This window comes from Macrobrachium nipponense, chromosome 1 (genome assembly GCF_015104395.2).
Source record: "Macrobrachium nipponense isolate FS-2020 chromosome 1, ASM1510439v2, whole genome shotgun sequence".
Lineage (NCBI taxonomy): Eukaryota > Metazoa > Arthropoda > Malacostraca > Decapoda > Palaemonidae > Macrobrachium > Macrobrachium nipponense.
In genome coordinates, this window is record NC_087200.1 from 38080632 (window position 1) to 38101791 (window position 21160).

The following is a 21160-nucleotide window of genomic DNA, read 5'->3' on the forward strand; positions in this document are numbered from 1 at the left end:
GCGAAGGGAAAATTTTTTTTTTTTCAAATATTCACCATAAATCGAGATATTGTTCTAGAGACTTGCAATTTGTTTTAAAGTGAAGATAAATGATTAAATATTACTAGACTGTAAGATTTTTATGTTACAAATGCGTTTTTCGACCATTTCGGTTGAGTCAAAGTACCGACGATAGTAGTTTTTTTCCTATTTATCATACTTTATATGCAAATATTTCAAAAATGAGAAATGCTACAACCTTCCAATATTTTTTGTTATATTTTGCATGATTTTGCGCATATTTTCATATATAAAACTCTAAAAAAAGCGTAATATGAAAAGGCACAAATATTAGGAGAATGTGACCTACGCATTTCGGAGATTCGCTGCAGAGAATCGGCGCGCGGAGGGAAAAAAATATTTTTTAAAAATATTCACCATAAATCAAGATATTGTTTTAGAGACTTGCAATTTGTTTTAAAGTGAAGATAAATGATTGAATATTACTAGACTGTAAGATTTTTATGTTACAAATGTGTTTTTCGACCATTTCGTTGAGGTTCAAAGTTGACCGAGTCATAGTTTTTTTCCTACTTATCCGTAATTTATGTGCAAATATTTCAAAAATGAGAAATGCTACAACCTTCCAATATTTTTTATATTTGTGCATAATTTTGCGCACATTTTCATATATAAAACTCTAAAAAAAGCGTAATATGAAAAGGCACAAATATTAGGAGAATGTGACCTACGCATTTCGGAGATTTTCGGCCGAGAATCGGCGCGTGGAGGGAAAAAAAATATTTTTTTCAAAAATTCACCATAAATCGAGATATTGTTCTAGAGACTTGCAATTTGTTTTAAAGTGAAGATAAATGATTTAATATTACTAGACTGTAAGATTTTTATGTTACAAATGCGTTTTTCGACCATTTCGGTTGAGTCAAAGTGATCCGATCGTAGTTTTTTTTTTTTTTTTTCCTATTATCGTACTTTATATGCAAATATTTCAAAAATGAGAAATGCTACAACCTTCCAATATTTTTTGTTATATTGTGCATGATTTTGCGCACATTTTCATATATATAAAAAAAAAAAGTGTAATATGAAAAGGCACAAATATTAGGAGAATGTGACCTACGCATTTCGGAGATTTTCGGCCGAGAATCGGCGCACAGAGGGAATAAAAATATTTTTTTCAAATATTCACCATAAATCGAGATATTGTTTTAGAGACTTGCAATTTGTTTTAAAGTGAAGATAAATGATTGAATATTACTAGACTGTAAGATTTTTATGTTACAAATGCGTTTTTCGACCATTTCGGTTGAGTCAAAGTTGACCAATCGTAGTTTTTTTCCTACTTATCGTACTTTATATGCAAATATTTCAAAAATAAGAAATGCTACAACCTTTCAATATTTTTTGTTACATTGTGCATGATTTTGCACACATTTTCATATATAAAACTCTAAAAAAAAGCGTAATATGAAAAGGTACAAAAAAAAAATATTAGGAGAATGTGACCTACGCATTTCGGAGATTTCGGCCGAGAATCGGCGAGCGGAGGGAAAACAAATATTTTTTTCAAATATTCACCATAAATCGAGATAGTGTTCTAGACTTGCAACCAATTTGTTTTAAAGTGAAGATAATGATTGAATATTACTAGACTGTAAGATTTTTATGTTACAAATGCGTTTTTCGACCATTTCGGTTGAGTCAAAGTTGACCGATTGTAGTTTTTTTCCTACTTATCGTACTTTATATGCAAATATTTCAAAAATGAAAAATGCTACAACCTTCCAATATTTTTTGTTATATTGTGCATGATTTTGCGCACATTTTCATATATAAAACTCTAAAAAAAAGCGTAATATGAAAAGTCACAAATATTAGGAGAATGTGACCTACGCATTTCGGAGATTTTCGGCCGAGAATCGCCGCACGGAGGTAAAAAAAAATATTTTTTTCAAAAATTCACCATAAATAGAAATATTGTTCTAGACTTGCAATTTGTTTTAAAGTGAAGATAAATGATTGAATATTACTAGACTGTAAGATTTTTATGTTACAAATGCGTTTTTTTCGACCATTTTTCGGTTGAGTCAAATTTGACCGATCGTAGTTTTTTTTCCTATTTATCGTACTTTATATGCAAATATTTCAAAATGAGAAAATGCTACAACCTTCCAATATTTATTGTTATATTGTGCATGATTTTGCGCACATTTTCATATATAAAACTCTAAAAAAAGCGTAATATGAAAAGGCACAAATATTAGGAGAATGTGACCTACCCATTTCGGATATTTTCGGCCGAGAATCGGCGCGCGAAGGGAAAATTTTTTTTTCTTCAAATATTCACCATAAATCGAGATATTGTTCTAGAGACTTGCAATTTGTTTTAAAGTGAAGATAAATGATTGAATATTACTAGACTGTAAGATTTTTATGTACAAATGCGTTTTTCGACCATTTTCGGTTTGAGTCAAAGTTGACCGATCGTAGTTTTTTTTTCCTATGATCATACTTGTTATATGAAATATTTCAAAATGAGAAATGCATAACCTTCCAATATTTTTTTTATATTTTGCATGATTTTGCGCATAATTTCATATATAAAACTCTAAAAAAAGCGTAATATGAAAAGGCACAAATATTAGGAGAATGTGACCTACGCATTTCGGAGATTCGCTGCAGAGAATCGGCGAGCGGAGGGAAAAAAATATTTTTAAAAAATATTCACCATAAATCAAGATATTGTTTTAGAGACTTGCAATTTGTTTTAAAGTGAAGATAAATGATTGAATATTACTAGACTGTAAGATTTTTATGTTACAAATGTGTTTTTCGACCATTTCGGTTGAGTCAAATTTGACCGATCATAGTTTTTTTCCTACTTATCGTACTTTATGTGCAAATATTTCAAAAATGAGAAATGCTACAGCCTTCCAATATTTTTTGTTATATTTTGCATGATTTTGCACACATTTTCATATATAAAACTCTAAAAAAAGCGTAATATGAAAAGGCACAAATATTAGGAGAATGGGACCTACGCATTTCGGAGATTTTCGGCCGAGAATCGGCGCGTGGAGGGAAAAAAAATATTTTTTTCAAAAATTCACCATAAATCGAGATATTGTTCTAGAGACTTGTTGGGCAATTTGTTTTTAAAGTGAAGATAAATGATTTAATATTACTAGACTGTAAGATTTTTTATGTTACAAATGCGTTTTTCGACCATTTCAGTTGAGTCAAAGTTGACCGATCGTAGTTTTTTTCCTATTTATCGTACTTTATATGCAAATATTTCAAAAATGAGAAATGCTACAACCTTCCAATATTTTTTGTTATATTGTGCATGATTTTGCGCACATTTTCATATATAAAACTCTAAAAAAAGCGTAATATGAAAAGGCACAAATATTAGGAGAATGTGACCTACGCATTTCGGAGATTTTCGGCCGAGAATCGGCGCACAGAGGGAATAAAAATATTTTTTTCAAATATTCACCATAAATCGAGATATTGTTTTAGAGACTTGCAATTTGTTTTAAAGTGAAGATAAATGATTGAATATTACTAGACTGTAAGTAATTTGCTTACCCCAATAAAACCAATATTTATAAAATATATATATACTATATATATATATATATATATATATATATATATCTATATATATATATATATTAAATATATATATATATATCATTTTTTTATTCTGGTACCGATACATAAATAAAAGGAATGCAGGTGACACTTCTCTTTTCGCATACAATGAAATGTCTTATTATTATTTTGTCATGCATAGATATGGATATATAAAAAATTGTAATAAATATAGAAATAAATATAACATAAATGCAGAATACTCACTCGTAATCCTGACTCTTTGTTCTATTCTTGTTTCTCCCTCCTCCTCCATTGAAGAGTCTTGCATTTTTTTTTTTTCTCCACTCGACATGACGAGGTACAGGTGGGAGGGAGGGAGACGCGCGCCCTTACTGCTGATTGGACCCGGCGGCCCCGTGCGCCCTCCGCTGTCGGTTTAGGGGGCGCGCTCCAATACGTGACCTTAGTGTGGTATTTTCGGTCACACTCCCCTATCCTGCAAAGAGCAACTTTGCAGAGACGACAGAAGAACCGGGTCTCTCTCCTTCTGCCATTCATATGGCACACCCGGCACCGTTTCTGCCTTCGCCCTTGTAAGGCCTCCAGTATGTGATCCCCTGGCTGCAGCCAACACACAGGGTCCGCTACCCGACGAGAAGCGGTGATGGCGGGGCCGGCAGCAAGAGGGGCGTCGTCAGCAGGGGCATCGTCAGCAGGGGCATCGTCAGCAGGGGCGGCGGCAGCAGGGGCGTCGTCAGCAGGGGCGGCGGCAGCAGGGGCATCGTCAGCAGGGGCGGCAGCAGCTGGGGCGTCGTCAGCAGGGGCGGCGGCAGGTCGACCGAAGTTGGCCCTCCTATCTGCCCTTTCCGCTAGGGGCAGATCTGCAGCTCGGGGCAGGGGGTCAGTTATGGAAGGCCACTCATTGGGATCGAAGTTGATGAGGGCATTCCCGGCTTCCTCTAGGAACTGTAAGTGGGTCAACCTTGGAAGATTGTCACCGCGGTACCCACAGTACAGTATGTAGGCATTTTGGAGGGCCAACTGAAGGATGTATTTGAGGAGCTTCTGTGTCCACCTTCTGGTTCTCCTGGCGAAGGGATAATACTGGATGAGCTGATCAAAGAGATCAACTCCTCCCATGTGCCTGTTGTAGTGCCCAATGATGGTAGACCGCTCGATACGAAACTCCTCAAACACAACTCGGCCCTGTCGACGTGTCTTCTTCCGCTGTACGATCTCTTCTTGGATGGGTTCATGACTCGTCGTAATCATGGGGACGAGTCGGACACCCTTCCAACAGATGACGAAGACAGCGCCCTTCCGCTGCCACTCTGTCTCTCCTCTTGCCAGGTGTTGTGGATGACTAGCGAACCTCTTGAGGACATTCGGGGCCCCACGCACCAACCGAAGGGTACTACTGACGTGCACACCAGCTTCATACAGTTCCTGGGCCAGGGATACCGAGTTATAATAATTATCCATAAACAGGTGATATCCCTGGTTACGGAAACGTCCCGCAAGACTGAATACAGTGTCACGCAGCGTGGAGAAGACCCCGGAATACACTGAAAAGTCCACGACATATCCAGTGTTGGCCTCGGTAATAAGAAAGAATTTCACACCATATTTCTTCGGCTTCTTGGGGTTATACACTTTTATACTAAGACGTCCTTTGTAAGGCATCATCCCCTCATCCAAAGACAGGTTCTTTCCAGGAATCAGGAGATTTCTACACCGATCACGGATATAATCCAACACTGGGCGCACTAAAATGAGGCGATCACTGTTATTCCGGGGTATGGCCCTTCGGTTGAAAAGGCGTTGAAGTACATGTCACGACGGAAATTATCACGGGACATAACGCCAGGCACATTAGGCATACATAAAAAATAATTCCTCCTCCAATATTGCCTGACGTCGGAAGCAGGTGTCATACCAAAATAAATGTGGAGCCCAAAAAATGCACCATGTCAATGAGGTTGCAACCCCGCCAGTAATACAACAAGGTTGTCCTTAGTTCATACCGGCAGTACCGAGCGTAGTCCACCGTCTCGTGTACCAGGTATTCCAGCAATTCCCGCGTAAGGAAAAGCTGGATGAACCCCAAAACAGTCAGAGGTACTGGTACGGTGAGCCCAGGGGTTGCCGTGAAGGGGTGCATGTTAGGAGGGGTGGGGTCCTCCGTCCACCCCTCGTCACTCTCCGACGACTGACCTTCACCTTGGCTGGCGCGACGAGCCGACCTTCTACGTGCCCGTGCGCGGTGCGCGCACGGGTGCGGGCACGATATTGCACTCTACCTTCCCCCGTTGGCCCATCACCCTCACTTAGGCCTTCACTTTCTGTATCGTCCTCCGCGATAAAACTAGACCCCATATGCCCATCCTCCCCCTCGTAAGCACTGAAACCACTGAATTCGAGCTCACTTTCGGGATGTGAGCCTCGAACGGACATAGGGGGCATATATTCATCCTCACTTTCATCGGGACTGATGTCTTCATCACTGGATGACCATCCGCCATCAAAATGAGGACTTGCGACATGTTCCCAATCAAGCTCCGAAAGATATTCATCTATGTCCCTTGGTTGGAGGCCTCCCAAATGCCTACGAATGCCCCTAAGGACGCCCACATGCTTCCTAGGGGTAACCAAAGGCATACGCTGTGTTCCTGAAACACTTTCAGCTACACGTGGCCGCACAGAACAGCCTTGAGGCGCGGGGTCATGCTGGGTGCTTGGCCCCTCACCAGCATCCAGGTCCAAAACTCTCCTTACACGATCCCTTCCGACGGGTAAAACGCGCCTTTCGCGGTTCACACATCGTTGAGACATCTCTATGAATGTCCTGTAGCAACACAGATGCTCAAAGTCTCGCACAAGTCCAGAAAAACACGCTTTTGACGAAAGATCGCTCTCGGATGATGCGCCACTGATGCTGGCTGGAGCGAGAAGAAGGGATATCGCGCATGCGCACTTGGGTCACGCTTCAAAACAAAACAAGGCCTTGATCCGTGAACTCCCAACATCCCCCAAGGCGCGTGATTCAAAAGTTTTAGGCTGGTAGGCCTATAAGTATTTTTCCGCGAATTTAAAAAAAACTTTTGTATGTCGACGTAAAATACGTCCAGTCGGCACCCGAGAGACAAAAAATGTTGACGTAAAATACGTCCAGTCGGCGTAAGAGGGATAAGTGACCACACTATCAGTATGACTACCTTACTCACCTGTATCAGACCTGTCCAGCGAATGACGTGTCTATTCCTTAACCCGCCCTAAAGAAGAAGGAAAGGTACAAGAAAAAGGAGACCAGCCAACTCACTCATTCTCTCATCCACATAATCATCCTAGGTAAGATACAAAAGTGCTCTGTTAAGGGCAACTATGAGTTACACAACCTGTTGCGCAGCCACCACAGGACCCAGGGAAAACGTGTCAGTAGATCTGTGGGCAACATCCTTAACCCTCTCACGCCGACTGGACATAGTTTACGTCGACAATTTTTGTCTCCCGTGTGCCGACTGGACGTATTTTACGTCGACTTACAAAAGTTTTTTTTAAAATTCGTGGAAAAATACTTATAGGCCTACCAGCCTAAAACTTTTGAATCACGCGCCTTGGGGGATGCTGGGAGTTCACGGATCAAGGTGTTGTTTTGTTTACAATCGTTACGCTGGCGCGCAAGCGCGAATTTCTTTCTTGCCGCACTAAAAAGTATCTGTGACACATCTCGGAAATTATTTCGTCACTTTGACATAATTTTTGTACCATTGTAAATTAGCCGTTACATGAAGTATTATATATGAAAATGTGCGCATTTTTATGTAGAATACAACAATAAAATACTCATGATTGTAGCTTTTAGCAGTTTTGAGATATTTTCATATAAATAACGATAATTGCCAAAATTTCAACCTTTGGTCAACTTTGACTACCGAAATGGTCAAAAAACGCAATTGTAAGCCAAAACTCTTATATTTTAGTAATATTCAATCATTTACCTTAATTTTGCAACTAATTGGAAGTCTCTAGCACAATATTTCGAATTATGGTGAATTTATGAAAAAAATAAAATTTTCTTTAAGTCCGCTCGGTAACTCTTCCGAAAAAATCATACGTAGCGATTGTGGTAATGTTTGCACCATTTTAAATTAGCCGTTACATAAAGTTTTATATATGGAAATGTGTGCAATTTCATGCACAATACAACTAAAAACAACCCATGGTTGTAGCTTTTATCAGTTTTGAGACATTTTCATATAAATAACGATAATTGCCAAAATTTCAACCTTTTGTCAACTTTGACTCTACCGAAATGGTCGAAAAACGCAATTGTAAGCTAAAACGCTCATATTCTAGTAATATTCAAGCATTTACCTTAATTTTGCAACAAATTGGAAGTTTCTAGCACAATATTTCGATTTCTGGGCTCAGCTCGTGTCGCTGCGCGAAATATCCTTTAATCTATTATTTCTAGGGTAAATGTACTAACACATACCAGAGAATAAATAAATAAAGAAAAAGGTCAGTACAACTGACTCGCTCACCCTCCAAGAGGGTGTCGGTATGAACACTATGGCGAGTGAGACCACTACCACGAGCCGAATGCCAATAGAAATCTCCCACTACAAAATCCCCACAAGAGGAGAGCCGACCCACAGAGTGGGCAGCAACTACTACTACTCCATCCCATGCTGCCGACTGCTGCGCCTCTGGTGGTCATCCTTTTCAGTTAGCGCACACGGTATACACGTGCCCTTTTTTACTCTGTGTTATTTGTGCCCTTTTCTTTGGATTTATTTATCATGGAGCGTGCAGCCATCGCAGCAGCTAAGTTAAGTACTCAGTGTTTATTGCTAATTGGTTTTTTCCGGCCCTGAGCCCCAGTATTTGTTTGCCGTTTTTTAGGTATAAATACAAACTCTAGGTCGGAAGCATGGCAGCATGGTTCTGCCTCGTGGCGGGTTCGTTCTTGGTCTCCCATACCCAGAACATTCCCTTACTTTAGTACGCTCTATTTTAATCATCCGTTTTGTTTGTTTTAGGGTACAGTCTACACGGTTTTTGTCATGCATGCATGTCTTTTACCTTATGTAGGCTCCTTCTATCCAGACCCTAGCCACGGCTCTTAGTATCGGCCCCGGCTAGCTTTGAGTGGTAGACTTTCCTTCGGGTTAGTCGTACACTCCTGGATTTTTTCTCCTACTATTTTGTTTTCCTCCTTTCATATTTTATTTATTTTATATTATATTATATTATATTATGTTAGGTTAGTGTAGGCGTCTGGCTCATTTAGCCTAGGTTAGGGCCCATAGGGCCATATGCTACCGCTCCTCAGTTCGGTTGCTTCCGATAGCATCTCTCCTGATCAGCCGGTTGTGTCTTCTAGGCCTTATTGTTTCATTGTTTTGTTGTTACCGCCCCGTGGTCACTACGTGATCACGGAGCAGCCATACGCCTGTCCAGTCATCTTCCCCCTCCCGCTATTTCCATAGAGTCGGGGGGGGTGGAGGTTTGGTCTTACCCATGCTCGCTCCAGCATTACCCCCGAGCCTGCCTCCCACCTCTCCCCCCAGGCGGAGGGAGTAGAGGGACGGGACAGACCCAGACTGGACTCGACCTCTCCAGCTTCTCGGTCCGGCCGGATGGTAAAGGTGGGGGGGACTGGCCTTTCCCCCCTCCGTTGCTACTCCGTCGCTCCGTTGCTAGCCCGAGTCTGTTGTCCTCTCGCCCTTTCCCACCTTACTGGGGCTCCTTTGCCACCGGAGCCCCACGCATCCAGCGGAAAGGTGCTAGTCCACCCAGAAGGGTGGACCGGGATATACAGTTGGTCCCTACTAACCACTCCGTCTCGCTGAGTCACGACACTCCGCCACGCACTGGACTTAGTCCGGTACGTTCGTATTTTAGGTTTAAGTCTGTTATGTTAAACTAGTAAGTTTATCTTAAGCTACCTTAAACCATCCCCCCTCCCTTACCTGTTTCACCGGATCTCTCCGGGGTTATAGCCTATTCAGGCTTTAAGGGAGGGGTTATGCCCAAATTTTTTCCGAGCTCCGGCATGCAACGGAGTTCTTCTGTCCTTTAGCCTGTAAGTGATAGCCTTTAAGATACTCATGTGTCTTTTCACTTACAGACCACCACTGTGAGCATCCGGGATGCGCCGCCACACTTCAAGACCCATGTGGACATGAAGTTTTGCCGGTCCCATGCTCCATGCGCGACTCCGCACGGGGACATCCAGGTCTGGTATCACGAGACGTGCACCATCTGTTATGATCTGGTGAGCCAGCTTTTAGACGGGGTAAGTATTCCAACTCCGTTAGCCAGTCCCCATTTTGTTATAATTCTTAAGTTTTCTAAATTCAATCTTCCAAACTTAAGATAAAAATTCATGGGGTTTTGCAGCCCCTATAATTTTAAGTTAAGCTTTTAATTTAGTTTTAGTTTAAGTTTAATCTTAAAATCTAATCAATACCCTTTCTTCCAGGCCCCGGCTGTGAGGGATCCCGCACTGGGCAACCCGCCTGGCCTGGGCCTGGGTCGGCGGTTTTTGGGAAGAACGCCGCCAAGGGTATGCCCTACATTCTTGAAAAGAAGTTGGCGGTACTGATCTTCCCCGGAGGCAAGTCTACAGGCTACGTCGACCCAGCAGAGGCGGCCCCGACTATCGCTTTCATTCAGCAACAGCTTGCTGCCTCATTGACGGATCAAGGCCAGGACATCTCCTCGGAAGTCGCGAACAATTGGACATTAATATTGAACCTATGGTAGGTGTAGACGACCTGTTTGGTCGAGGTAGGTACGTTGGACGCCCAAGGGATGCCCTTGGGTGCTACTGGATCTTCTACCCCTGCAACCTCTCCATCCTTCCAAGGCTTTACAGGTGCAGAATTATATACTTCTCCTGACGCTTCCGTTAGACCCAAGGTCAAAGGTCAAGCTGTAAAAACCTTGACTAAGACGTCGTCGTCGTCTAAAAAGACGGCGTCGGCGTCATCTTCTTCTCGTAAGTCTCCGGCTAGAAATCCCGGAGCAGAGAAGTCTAAAGCTTCTGGGTCCGGCTCTAAATCCTCTAGGAGTAGATCCTCCAGGGAGAGATCACACACTCCGGCGGAGTCGACAGTTCCACTCCCTTGGTTCGGTTCAGACCACCCTTCCACCTCCGCAGCAGCTCCGGCTCTGGATTCCAACGCTGGTCTGTTGCAACAAGTGGGCGATCTGGTTGGTTCTCTGAAAACCAGTATGGAACAAATGTTCTCCCGGTTGTCTGATAGGATCAACTCTCAGGACAACATTATAGCCGGACTGAGCCAAGCTCCACTAGCTTCTCCCCCACCTTTCAGCACAGGGGGAGCCCAATTACCCCGTATGACTCTCTACCTCCGTTCTCAATGAACAATCCTTGGAGAGTAGCGTCATACGCCCCTTCCAAGACGGGCTTATCTCTATCCCGGAATGTGGAACTCGGAGGATTGAAGACTTCGAGTTCTACCCTGGAAGACCTTCAGCCTCCGTTCATCGGCTACGCCAGGCTCACCGCCTCGGCCATGACTCGGGACGATAAGGTACCGAAAGAGCAGTCCTCTATTCAAGAGACCAGGCTCAGAGAGAATGGCTCAGGTGTCTAGAGGACATGGATTGTTCCAATACAAAGATTCAACCATTTAAGAGTTCTTTTACGATCTTTACAATGGAAGAGAGTACCCCGCTCCCTTTCTTGACAAAGATCGCTACAACCACCATTCCAGCAGCCCAGAAGGGGGATTCGATGCCTCAGCTGAAAGAAGCGGACCCTACGTCTCCTTTACTTCCCTCAGCCGGTGAGTTGTGGGAAGATTTACCCAACACCTTTTCAGCGGGCAAACTCAAACCAGACTGTGCTATGGAGCAGTTTGGTGAGAAGCTACCTAGGCTTCCGGATAGCCTTATTCAGGCGGAATTTGATGCTAAATCGAGGTTAGCCAGGTCTATTAATACCATGGCCATGACCGAGGTGGCTACCATTTCCTATGGTTCTGAGCCACTCTTTAAGCTTCTCACCAAGTCTCTGACTGACAAACTGGTGCAGTCTGATATGTTTTTTGAGTTCCGCCAACGGCTAGGCCGAATTGTAGGAAAACATGTCCTCCAAGAAGCAACAATTCGGCATGAGCCGAATAAGTTGCTTACATCGAGCATCTGGGGAGCAGACCTCTTCCCAGAGGCGATGGTGAAGGAGGTCCAGGCAGAGGCTACGAGATTAAACCAAAGCCTTAAAGATCGTTGGGGTCTTACGGCCAAGAGACGCCAAGATCAAGTGGTCAAGGGTAAGGCTCAAAGGAAACCCAGACGTTTCCAGCCCCCTACCAGAAGAAACAGCCACGCTTTACTCAGCAGGTTCCAGCTGTCCCGTTGGTGCAAGCAGCCCAACCTTCTACCTCCAAGGCTCAGTCGCAGCCAATCTATGTTATTTCCCCCAGCCTCAACCCTCCACCTCTTACGCTCTCTCTCCAGCCTACAATCAAGTCTTCGAGGGTCAGGCTTCCCAAAAGTATGACCGCTCGGGTAAGGGAGGCAGAGGTAAGCGATCCTTTCGTGGGAGAGGATCGGGAGGGCCCTTCAATAGAGGAAAGCATTTATTCAGGGGAGGCCGAGGAGGCTACCAAAACCAATTAGGATTTTCAGGTAGGAGGGAGACTGTTTCACTTCCGCCACCGGTGGAACTTCAGCAAGTGGGCCGCAGAGCAATTGTGTCCCAAAGGCCTGGGTTGGAGCTGGATAGCGGACCCGCCCCCATCCAGACCTTTCCGCCAACTCCCATCCAAAGAATTGACGGAGTATGCGGAGGACCTCCTTCAGAAAGGAGCTATAGCGAGAGTCAACAGGTTAAAATTTCAAGGACGCTTATTCAGCGTGCCAAAGAAAGGCTCACAAAAAAGAAGGGTAATCTTAGACTTGTCCCGCTTAAACTTAGCCATTCGCTGCGACAAGTTCAAGATGCTCACGATCTCGCAGGTACGGACCTTACTTCCCCGTGGGGCCGTCACCACCTCTATCGATCTTACAGATGCTTACTATCATATCCCTATTGCAAGACACTTCCGTCCGTATCTGGGCTTCAAAATAGGAGACCAGACATTCTCCTTCAAGGTAGTTCCTTTCGGGCTCAACGTAGCACCCAGGGTGTTCACGAAGTTGGCGGAAGTGGTGGTTCAACAACTAAGGTCGCAAGGGGTTATGGTAGTAGCGTATCTCGACGATTGGTTAATCTGGGCTCCACAGTCGAGGAATGCCACAAAGCAACATTGAAAGTGATTCCAGTTCCTGGAATATCTAGGTAGGTTTCAAGATAAACAGGACCAAGTCAAGACTCTCTCCAGAGTCAAACTTTCAGTGCTGGGCATTCAATGGAATCTATCCTCCCATACTCTGTCGTTCCATCAACCAAGAGGAAAGAAATAGCGAAGTCAGTCAAGCAATTTCTGAGTCACAAACTGGCGTCGAGAAGAACTCAGGAAAGGATCCTGGGTTCACTCCAGTTTGCATCAGTGACAAACATCTTGATGAAAGCCAAACTGAAAGACCTAACCAGAATCTGGCGCTCACGAGCAAATGTCAGGTCCAGGGACAAATTATCCTCAGTCCCTCAGATTCTACGGAATCGACTTCGCCCGTGGGCAAAAGTCAAGAACTTATCGGTTTCAGTACCCCTTCATTTTCCTCCTCCGGGGATCGCCATCCACACAGACGCTTCATTAAGCAGTTGGGGAGGATATTCCCAGTTCAAGAAAGTTCAGGGAACTTGGTCACTTCAGTTCCGTCAGTTCCATATAACGTACTGGAAGCAATGGCAGTGTTCTTGACCCTAAAAAGGTTACGTCCGCCAAAGTACTCCCACATAAAGCTAGTCTTGGACAGCGCAGTGGTAGTACATTGTATAACAGGGGAGGCTCCAAATCGCGCCATCTAAATCATGTCATGGTAGCCATCTTCTCCCTGGCGGACAAGTTCAGTTGGCACCTCTCCTCCACCCATATAGCTGGAGTGAGAAACGTTATAGCAGATGCTCTATCCCGATCAGTACCTCTAGAGTCGGAATGGTCACTGGACAACAGTTCGTTCCAATGGATTCTTCAGAGAGTTCCAGGCCTACAAGTGGATCTCTTCGCATCCCAAGCGAACCACAAACTCCCATGTTATGTGGCCCCCAACCTGGACCCTCGGCCTATGCCACGGACGCCCTGGCCCTAGACTGGAACAACTGGGAGAAGATTTATGTCTTTCCTCCAGTGAATCTTCTCATGAAGGTACTGAACAAAACTCAGGACATTCAAGGGTCAAGTGGCTCTAGTAGCCCCAGACTGGCCGAAGAGCAATTGGTACCCTCTAATTCTGGAACTGGGTCTTCGCCCTCTTCGGATTCCCAGTACCCCAAGCTCTCCCAGTCAGTACAAACGAAGACTGTGTTCGCTTCCTCAGGAATTCTCAAAACCCTAACTTTATGGATTTCATGAAGTTTGCAGCGAAAAGGGATGCGAATATTGACCCTCAAAACTATTCTTTTCTTGGGAATCCGATAAAAGGGATTCAACTTTGAGACAGTATGATGCTGATGTCAAAAAAGTTAGCAAACCTTCTAAGAGAATCAGATATTAGAATCATGCCAATTCCATTCAGCTATATCCTTTTTCAGATCGTTATTCGAAAAAGGCTTAGCAGCTAGCACCATTACGACAAACAAGTCAGCCTTGAAAAAGATTTTTCAATTTGGTTTCAACATAGACTTGACAGACTCCTACTTCTCGTCTATTCCCAAGGCTTGTGCTAGACTTAGACCTTCTGTAAGGCCTACGTCAGTATCATGGTTCTTAAATGATGTTCTAAAGCTGGCTTCAGAAACTGATAATGACACATGTTCATTTATAATGCTCTTAAGAAAAACTCTATTTTTATTAAGCTTGGCCTCAGGAGCTAGAATTTCAGAACTGTCGGCATTATTCCCAGAGATCCCGGATCATATTCAGTTCCTTCCCACAGGGAAGTGCTATTTCTTTCTCCGGAACGTAGTTTATAGCTAAGAATGAAGATCCTTTGATGAGGTGGGAACCATGGAAGGTACTACCCCTTCCACAAGATATATCTCTTTGCCCAGTATCGACCTTACGAGCCTTTCTGTCTAGGACCTCCTCATCCTCATCGGGTCCTCTCTTTATGAGAGAAAAAAGGTGGTACTTTATCTATTAAAGGCATCAGGCAGCAAATCTTGTACTTTATTAAACAAGCCAATCCTGACTCTTTTCCAAAAGCACATGATGTCAGGGCAGTAGCCACCTCAATTAACTATTTCCAACATATGAACTTCGATGAGTTGAAAAAATATACTGGATGGAAATCGCCGACAGTATTTAAACGTCATTACTTAAAGTCCTTGGAAGCTCTGAAATTTTCAGCAGTGGCGGTGGGTAACATAGTTTCCCGACTCTGCCTAATCTTTAGTAGAAGATCCAGTCCCTCCTTTCTACCTGTCTCACCCAACAGTTCGTCTATTCCTGCCTTGTTCATCTACGGTTACCTTGTGTCTTAGCTGCTTTTATGATGATATGGTGGGTGTCCCTTATTTTTTTGCTAGGGACACTCACAATCGATTGTATATATTGATCTCTTGGATGTGATCCCCTTATTTTTATGCTAGGGGATACATCTTAATTGCATTGGTTACGGGTTTTGTATATTAAGTTATATACATTCCGTATATTGTTATTATTGAAGTTTGTTCTGTTCAACTTATTGTCTTAATTGCTCTAGAGTTCTTGATACATATCAATACACAGATACTATTTCGGAACATATATGCCATGTAAGCCCTGTATATATGTAAATTACCTTAGGTTAAGAAATATTATTAGCATTAAGTTAATTTAAACAATATTTCTATTTTTGTATCATTGTGTATATGTATCTTTATTAGCAATTATATTCTTTTATTTTATTTTATCTTTTATTTGAGACCTTTTTTGTTTTGTTGAATTTTATTTACAATCTTGTGCTATTTCTCTGGTACGATTTCGCGCAGCGACACGAGCTGAGCCCAGAAAAGGGATTTTTGACGTAAGGAAAAATCTATTTCTGGGCGAATTGGCTCTTGTTGCCACGAAATCCCACCCTACCCATCCCATCGCTCAAGATTGTCTGCTAACTTCAGGATGGCCACCAGAGGCGCAGCAGTCGGCAGCATGGGATGGAGTAGTAGTAGTTGCTGCCCACTCTGTGGGTCGGCTCTCCTCTTGTGGGGATTTTGTAGTGGGAGATTTCTATTGGCATTCGGCTCGTGGTAGTGGTCTCACTCGCCATAGTGTTCATACCGACACCCTCTTGGAGGGTGAGCGAGTCAGTTGTACTGACCTTTTTCTTTATTTATTTATTCTCTGGTATGTGTTAGTACATTTACCCTAGAAATAATAGATTAAAGGATATTTCGCTGGCGACACGAGCCAATCGCCCAGAAATAGATTTTTCCTTACGTCAAAATCCCTTTTATGGTGAATTTATGAAAAAAATAACATTTTCTTTAAGTCCGCTCGGTAACTCTTCCGAAAAAATCATACGTGCGATTGTGGTAATGTTTGCACCATTTTAAATTAGCCGTTACATAAAGTTTTATATATGAAAATGTGCGCAATTTCATGTAGAATACAACAATAAATAATTGAAGGTTGTAGCTTTTCTCATTTTTGAAATATTTGCATATAAATCACGATAAATAGAAAAAAAAACCACGTTCGGTCAACTTTGACTCTACCGAAATGGTCGAAAAACGCAATTGTAAGCTAAAACTCTTACAGTCTAGTAATATTCAGTCATTTATCTTCATCTTGAAACAAATTCGAAGTCTCTAGCAAAATATTTAGATTTATGGTGAATTTAAAAAAAATCTTTCCTTCCCTCCGCACGCGGATTCTCCGCCACAAATCTCTGAAATGCGTACGTCCCATTCTCGGAATATTTGCTCCGTTTCATATTAGGCATTTCATAGAGTTTATATATGAAAATGTGCGCAATTTCATGTAGAATAAAACGAAAAATATTTGAAGGTTGTAGCTTTTCCTATTTCCGAAATAATTGCATATAAATAATATATATATTAAAAAATTCGACATTCGGTCAACTTTAACTTGTCAGATATGGTCGAAAACTGCAATTGTAAGCTAATACTCTTACAGTATAGTAATATTCAATCATTTGTCTTCATTTTGAAAGAAATTGGAAGTCTCTAGGACAATATGTAGATTTATGGTGAATTTTTGAAAAAAATATTTGTTTATGTCCTCGCGTTACGAATTCATGCATTATTTTGTGATAATATTTTCTCTGTGTTGCTTTTATCGTTTTAAAATGTGTTATATACCAAAATGATTGCAATTTAGTGTACATTACAATGAAAAAAAATTAACTTGTTACCTTTAACCGTTTTGCGCACTGCGCGATTTGAATACAATTATATATGAAATTTCGTTTTTGCCCTATCATATATTGCATTATTTATATATGATAATGATAATTTTTTTCATTTCTGATGGTTGCATACTAAACTTCAGCCAATGACAAAAAAAGGAGCCAAAAATGAACTCTAAAACTAAGCACATTGTGATTTCTTGAAAAAAATATTTTTTCCGCTTCTGCGCTCACTCTGAAACACCTCCGGCACACGGGAGACAATTTTTTTTTTACCGCTTTGGCGTAAGAGGGTTAAGATAGAAAGAGGTGAACGTGTTCTGGCGTAACCAAGTACCAGCGCTCAGCACTCTATGTACAGCCAAGTTCTTTTTGAAAGCCAGAGAGGGACCAATACCCCTAACATCATGCTCTGTAGCCTGCACAGACGTGATGACGGAATCATCAAGAGCCAAGTATGTATGCCTGTCTGATGGCTTCCCGTATCCAAAAAGAGATAGTATTCTTAGACACCTCTTTCTTAGTACATCCTGTGGTAACAAGAAGTCTGCGGCAGCCTGGTCTAAGGTGCTGTGTCCTTTTAAGATAGCAACGCAGGGCCCGGACAGGGCACAACAAAAGTTCTTGAGCATCACCTCCCTCATTCAGTATGGAATTGAAAATGAAGTGAACCTGTCATTGTGCACAGAGGGATTTTAGGTCTTGGCCATAAATTCTGGGACAATCTTGAGCGTCAAGTTCCTGTCAGGTGAGTGACGCAAAGGCTCATATGAACCCTTAGTGAAGCTCTTGAGAACCAGGGAAACATCCCACTTTGGAGGCTAGAGCTCCCTAGGAGAACTCGATTGCTCAAACCCCTGGGTTGAGTTGTTGTATGGTTGTCATGTTGTTTTGAGCTGTTGGTATTTGTCTGGTTGCTAAGTTGTTGTGTATGGTTGTAGTTCTCGGTTGATTGTTTTGTGTTGTGATTCTCAGTGGTGGTTGTCTCAACTAGCCTAGCCTATATCTAGCAGACAGCACAGCGCCTAGCCCTGAATATCTGGAGTCTGAGATAAGTACATGTGTTTATTTTGTGTTCTGTATTTCAGTAAGCCAATTGTCCTGCGTGTAAAAAGTAACGTGAAGGGGAAAGTGTGGCTGTGGGAAAATTTTCAAATATTAATATTAATGTAAACGGCAATAATAAAATACTATAGTGAATTAGTAAGATTTTAGTTTATAAATACAAAAAATTACTTAAGAATGAAGTAGAATCCATTATACCCTGCATCTTTCTTTTTAGATCCAGGTACTAAGCTGAGGTCCAGAGCTGTCAAATATGTCAGGTACATGTACTAATGTGACAGGAGGGGGAGTGTTGCAGTGTTGTGAATAACTTGCAGAATAATGTTTACGTTCATGTAATTTCTCTCTCTTTTACGGAGATGAGAGAAGTTTTGTGGTACATGCATGTATGTATGTATACCTAATATGTTTATTAATATTTTCAAGTAATAATAATAATATATGACAGTTTGATATATGTATTGGCAGAGGGGAAGGAGTCAAAAGGAGTTATTCTCCCTATCTCTCTCTCTCTTCATTATTATTCCCTGTCTCAGAAAAAATTCATACTTTCACTCCTGAAGATCAGATATATGATGTTGCCGATTCAATTCAATTTTCTCTCTCTCTCTCTCTCTCTCTCTCTCTCTCTCTCTCTCTCTCTCTCTCTCTCTCTCTCTCTCTCTCTCTCTCTCCTCTCTGCGTTATTGGATGTACGTACATACATATTTTCAATGGTAAAATGTTTAAGATGACTTTGAAGAAATTATATTAATAATAAAATCTCAAAGATTAACAGCAGTAATAGGATAGTAATTTAATGTATATTTGAAGTAGGATGTTACTTAAGGTATGCATTTGGTATTTGAACTTTTAAAATAGGCAGTTATAAGCATTTTTAGAAGGAATTCTAAGTATTTGCGGGTTTTAACTATTCGGGGGAGTCTGATAAACATCCCCCGTAAATACAGGGTTCCACTGCACTCTGGCATCTGTAAACTGATGGGATTTGTGTTAAACATTTATTTTTAATACAAACTCATCAATTTATTCAAAGAACCCTCCTACAATCCTGCATTTTGTAAGATAAATCCAGACAAAACAGGGAAATGACTACCATTAGTGGGACTTGGGGTTCCAGATGCATATGTTGCTAAGGGAAGGCAGTCTTAATTGTAAAGTGACTGGTCTGTATTGAAAACATAAATTTTGTTTAGGAAATTTCATATTTACCCAAGGGGATGACTTAGGACATTTTCCTTGTAGCATTAGTAATGACTCAGTTCTTGTTTAACACCACACCACATAGGACCATGTACATATATGGACCATGCAAATTATTTTATAATTTTATTTATTATTTTATAATTTTATTTATTTTTGTTTTAGGGTGATGAAGTGGCGTTACTTTACAGGGTGTTAAAATATATATTTTATGGCTGAACCTGCAGTGACTGGCAGAACAAGTAGCTTCTGAAAATTCATTAAATATTTAAAGATGGAAATACTATTAATATAGCATAGTGGGAATAATGAATTTGAAAGATTTTAGTTGTTATTTCTGTCCATACAGTGTTTGCCTGGTCATTCCTCAAAAATGATAGTACACAACAAAGGATGAATTAAGTGACTTGACCAAGTGAAATTCAACGTATTTAGTTGCACTGTATTAACGAATATCAGTACCACACCGGTAACACCTGTGAGGCAAGTACAGTTAGTTAATTGTCAACGTTTTCGGAAAGCTGAAAACATGCTCACTTAAGGTGGGAGTCATTCATCTGATGCTTAATGGTGTTTTTGAATGCTTGAAAGTTTACAGCAAATCAGATTTGTATTTTAAATAAAGTTTGTGCATTTGCCCAAGTCATCTATACTGTATCACAAATTCATTTTTTTATTTTCCTTTTTTGCCTGATTAGTTTATTTCTTTGGCATACTGGTATTGTATGGAAGTTTGATTCTGTCCTGGTAAACTGCAGCTTTTGCATTAACCAGATTCTTACTCTAACAAACATTTAGCATCCAAATTCTTACTCTTAGAGTCATCTATGAGAAGAATACCTGAGAGAATTACTTTATCTAAATATGCATATATGCATTGCTTTGAGAGTTTTATAAGTTTTAAACCTTTTAGATATGGTGAATGTGTAGTCCAATTTTTAATGCTTTACTTAGTTCTAAATTACAGAGATTTTAGTCATCTTAGACAATATTAGTTCTAAATTACAGAGATTTTTGTCATCTTAGATGATATTAAAATGACTAAACCTTCAAAGAATGTTTGCCTGTGATATTTATTGATATATTTCTTTTTTTCATTTTCCAGGCAAACGAGGGCCACAAGTATGAAACCCCAGAGAGATACGACATTGTGTTAGCAGCTTTTGAACAGGATTGTCGTTACTTTTCCTGTGTAGAATTAGAGGGGAAGCACCACGTCCATCTTACTCATCCAGAAACTGTTGGAACATACATTAACTCCTTTATAGAAAAATGTGAATCCATGCTTCATAATGGAGCAAATAATGTTAATGTATAAGGAAGAGGAAACATTATATATACTTTGCAATACCCACATGCACATTATAAAGTGCAGTGCAAGGTTATAATAGGTTTGTTAAATCAAATTGTCATGTTTACCATTTGCAGTTGCATTAGAAAAGCCTGTGAAATGTCAAAAACAAATAAAAATTGTGACTTGACAGCTTACAAACTGTTTCCTTAAGATAACTTTGCCTTGCTGGTCAAGGTACTGATTGGAAAAAAACAGAACACATTAAAGACTAGGTAATGAGAAAAACCCACTCTTTGATATGGTTAAAAATCTTTAGTCCCTCAGATTTCTGGCATCAATGACCAGTCTTAAAACTTGACCTGTTAATATAGTACTCAGAAGGGGGAGTAAAATATTAATCGAGGTTTGTTGAGGTTTGAATTTTTCTTATTTTTAAAAAAAATTAATTTACCTCTACAGTTCATAAGATTTTGCATATAGTATTTAGTTTATTGGAAGAAACCTTAAGAGAATGACTTTTCATGCACTGAGTGTCATCAGATAAGGAAAGAACTGCTTATCATTCAA

General features: G+C 41.1%; 1 protein-coding gene across 2 annotated transcripts in view; it reads left to right on the top strand.

Moving 5' to 3' along the window:
* LOC135219244 (probable serine hydrolase) overlaps window positions 1-20780 on the top strand; it is a 100931-nt gene extending 80151 nt beyond the window's left edge. For both annotated transcript variants that reach the window (XM_064255840.1, XM_064255841.1), the window contains one exon: window positions 20405-20780. In XM_064255840.1, the coding sequence (XP_064111910.1) occupies window positions 20405-20617 (213 nt within the window). In that variant the 3' untranslated portion in view covers window positions 20618-20780. The remainder of the gene's footprint in view (window positions 1-20404) is intronic.
* Window positions 20781-21160: the final 380 nt, after the last annotated feature.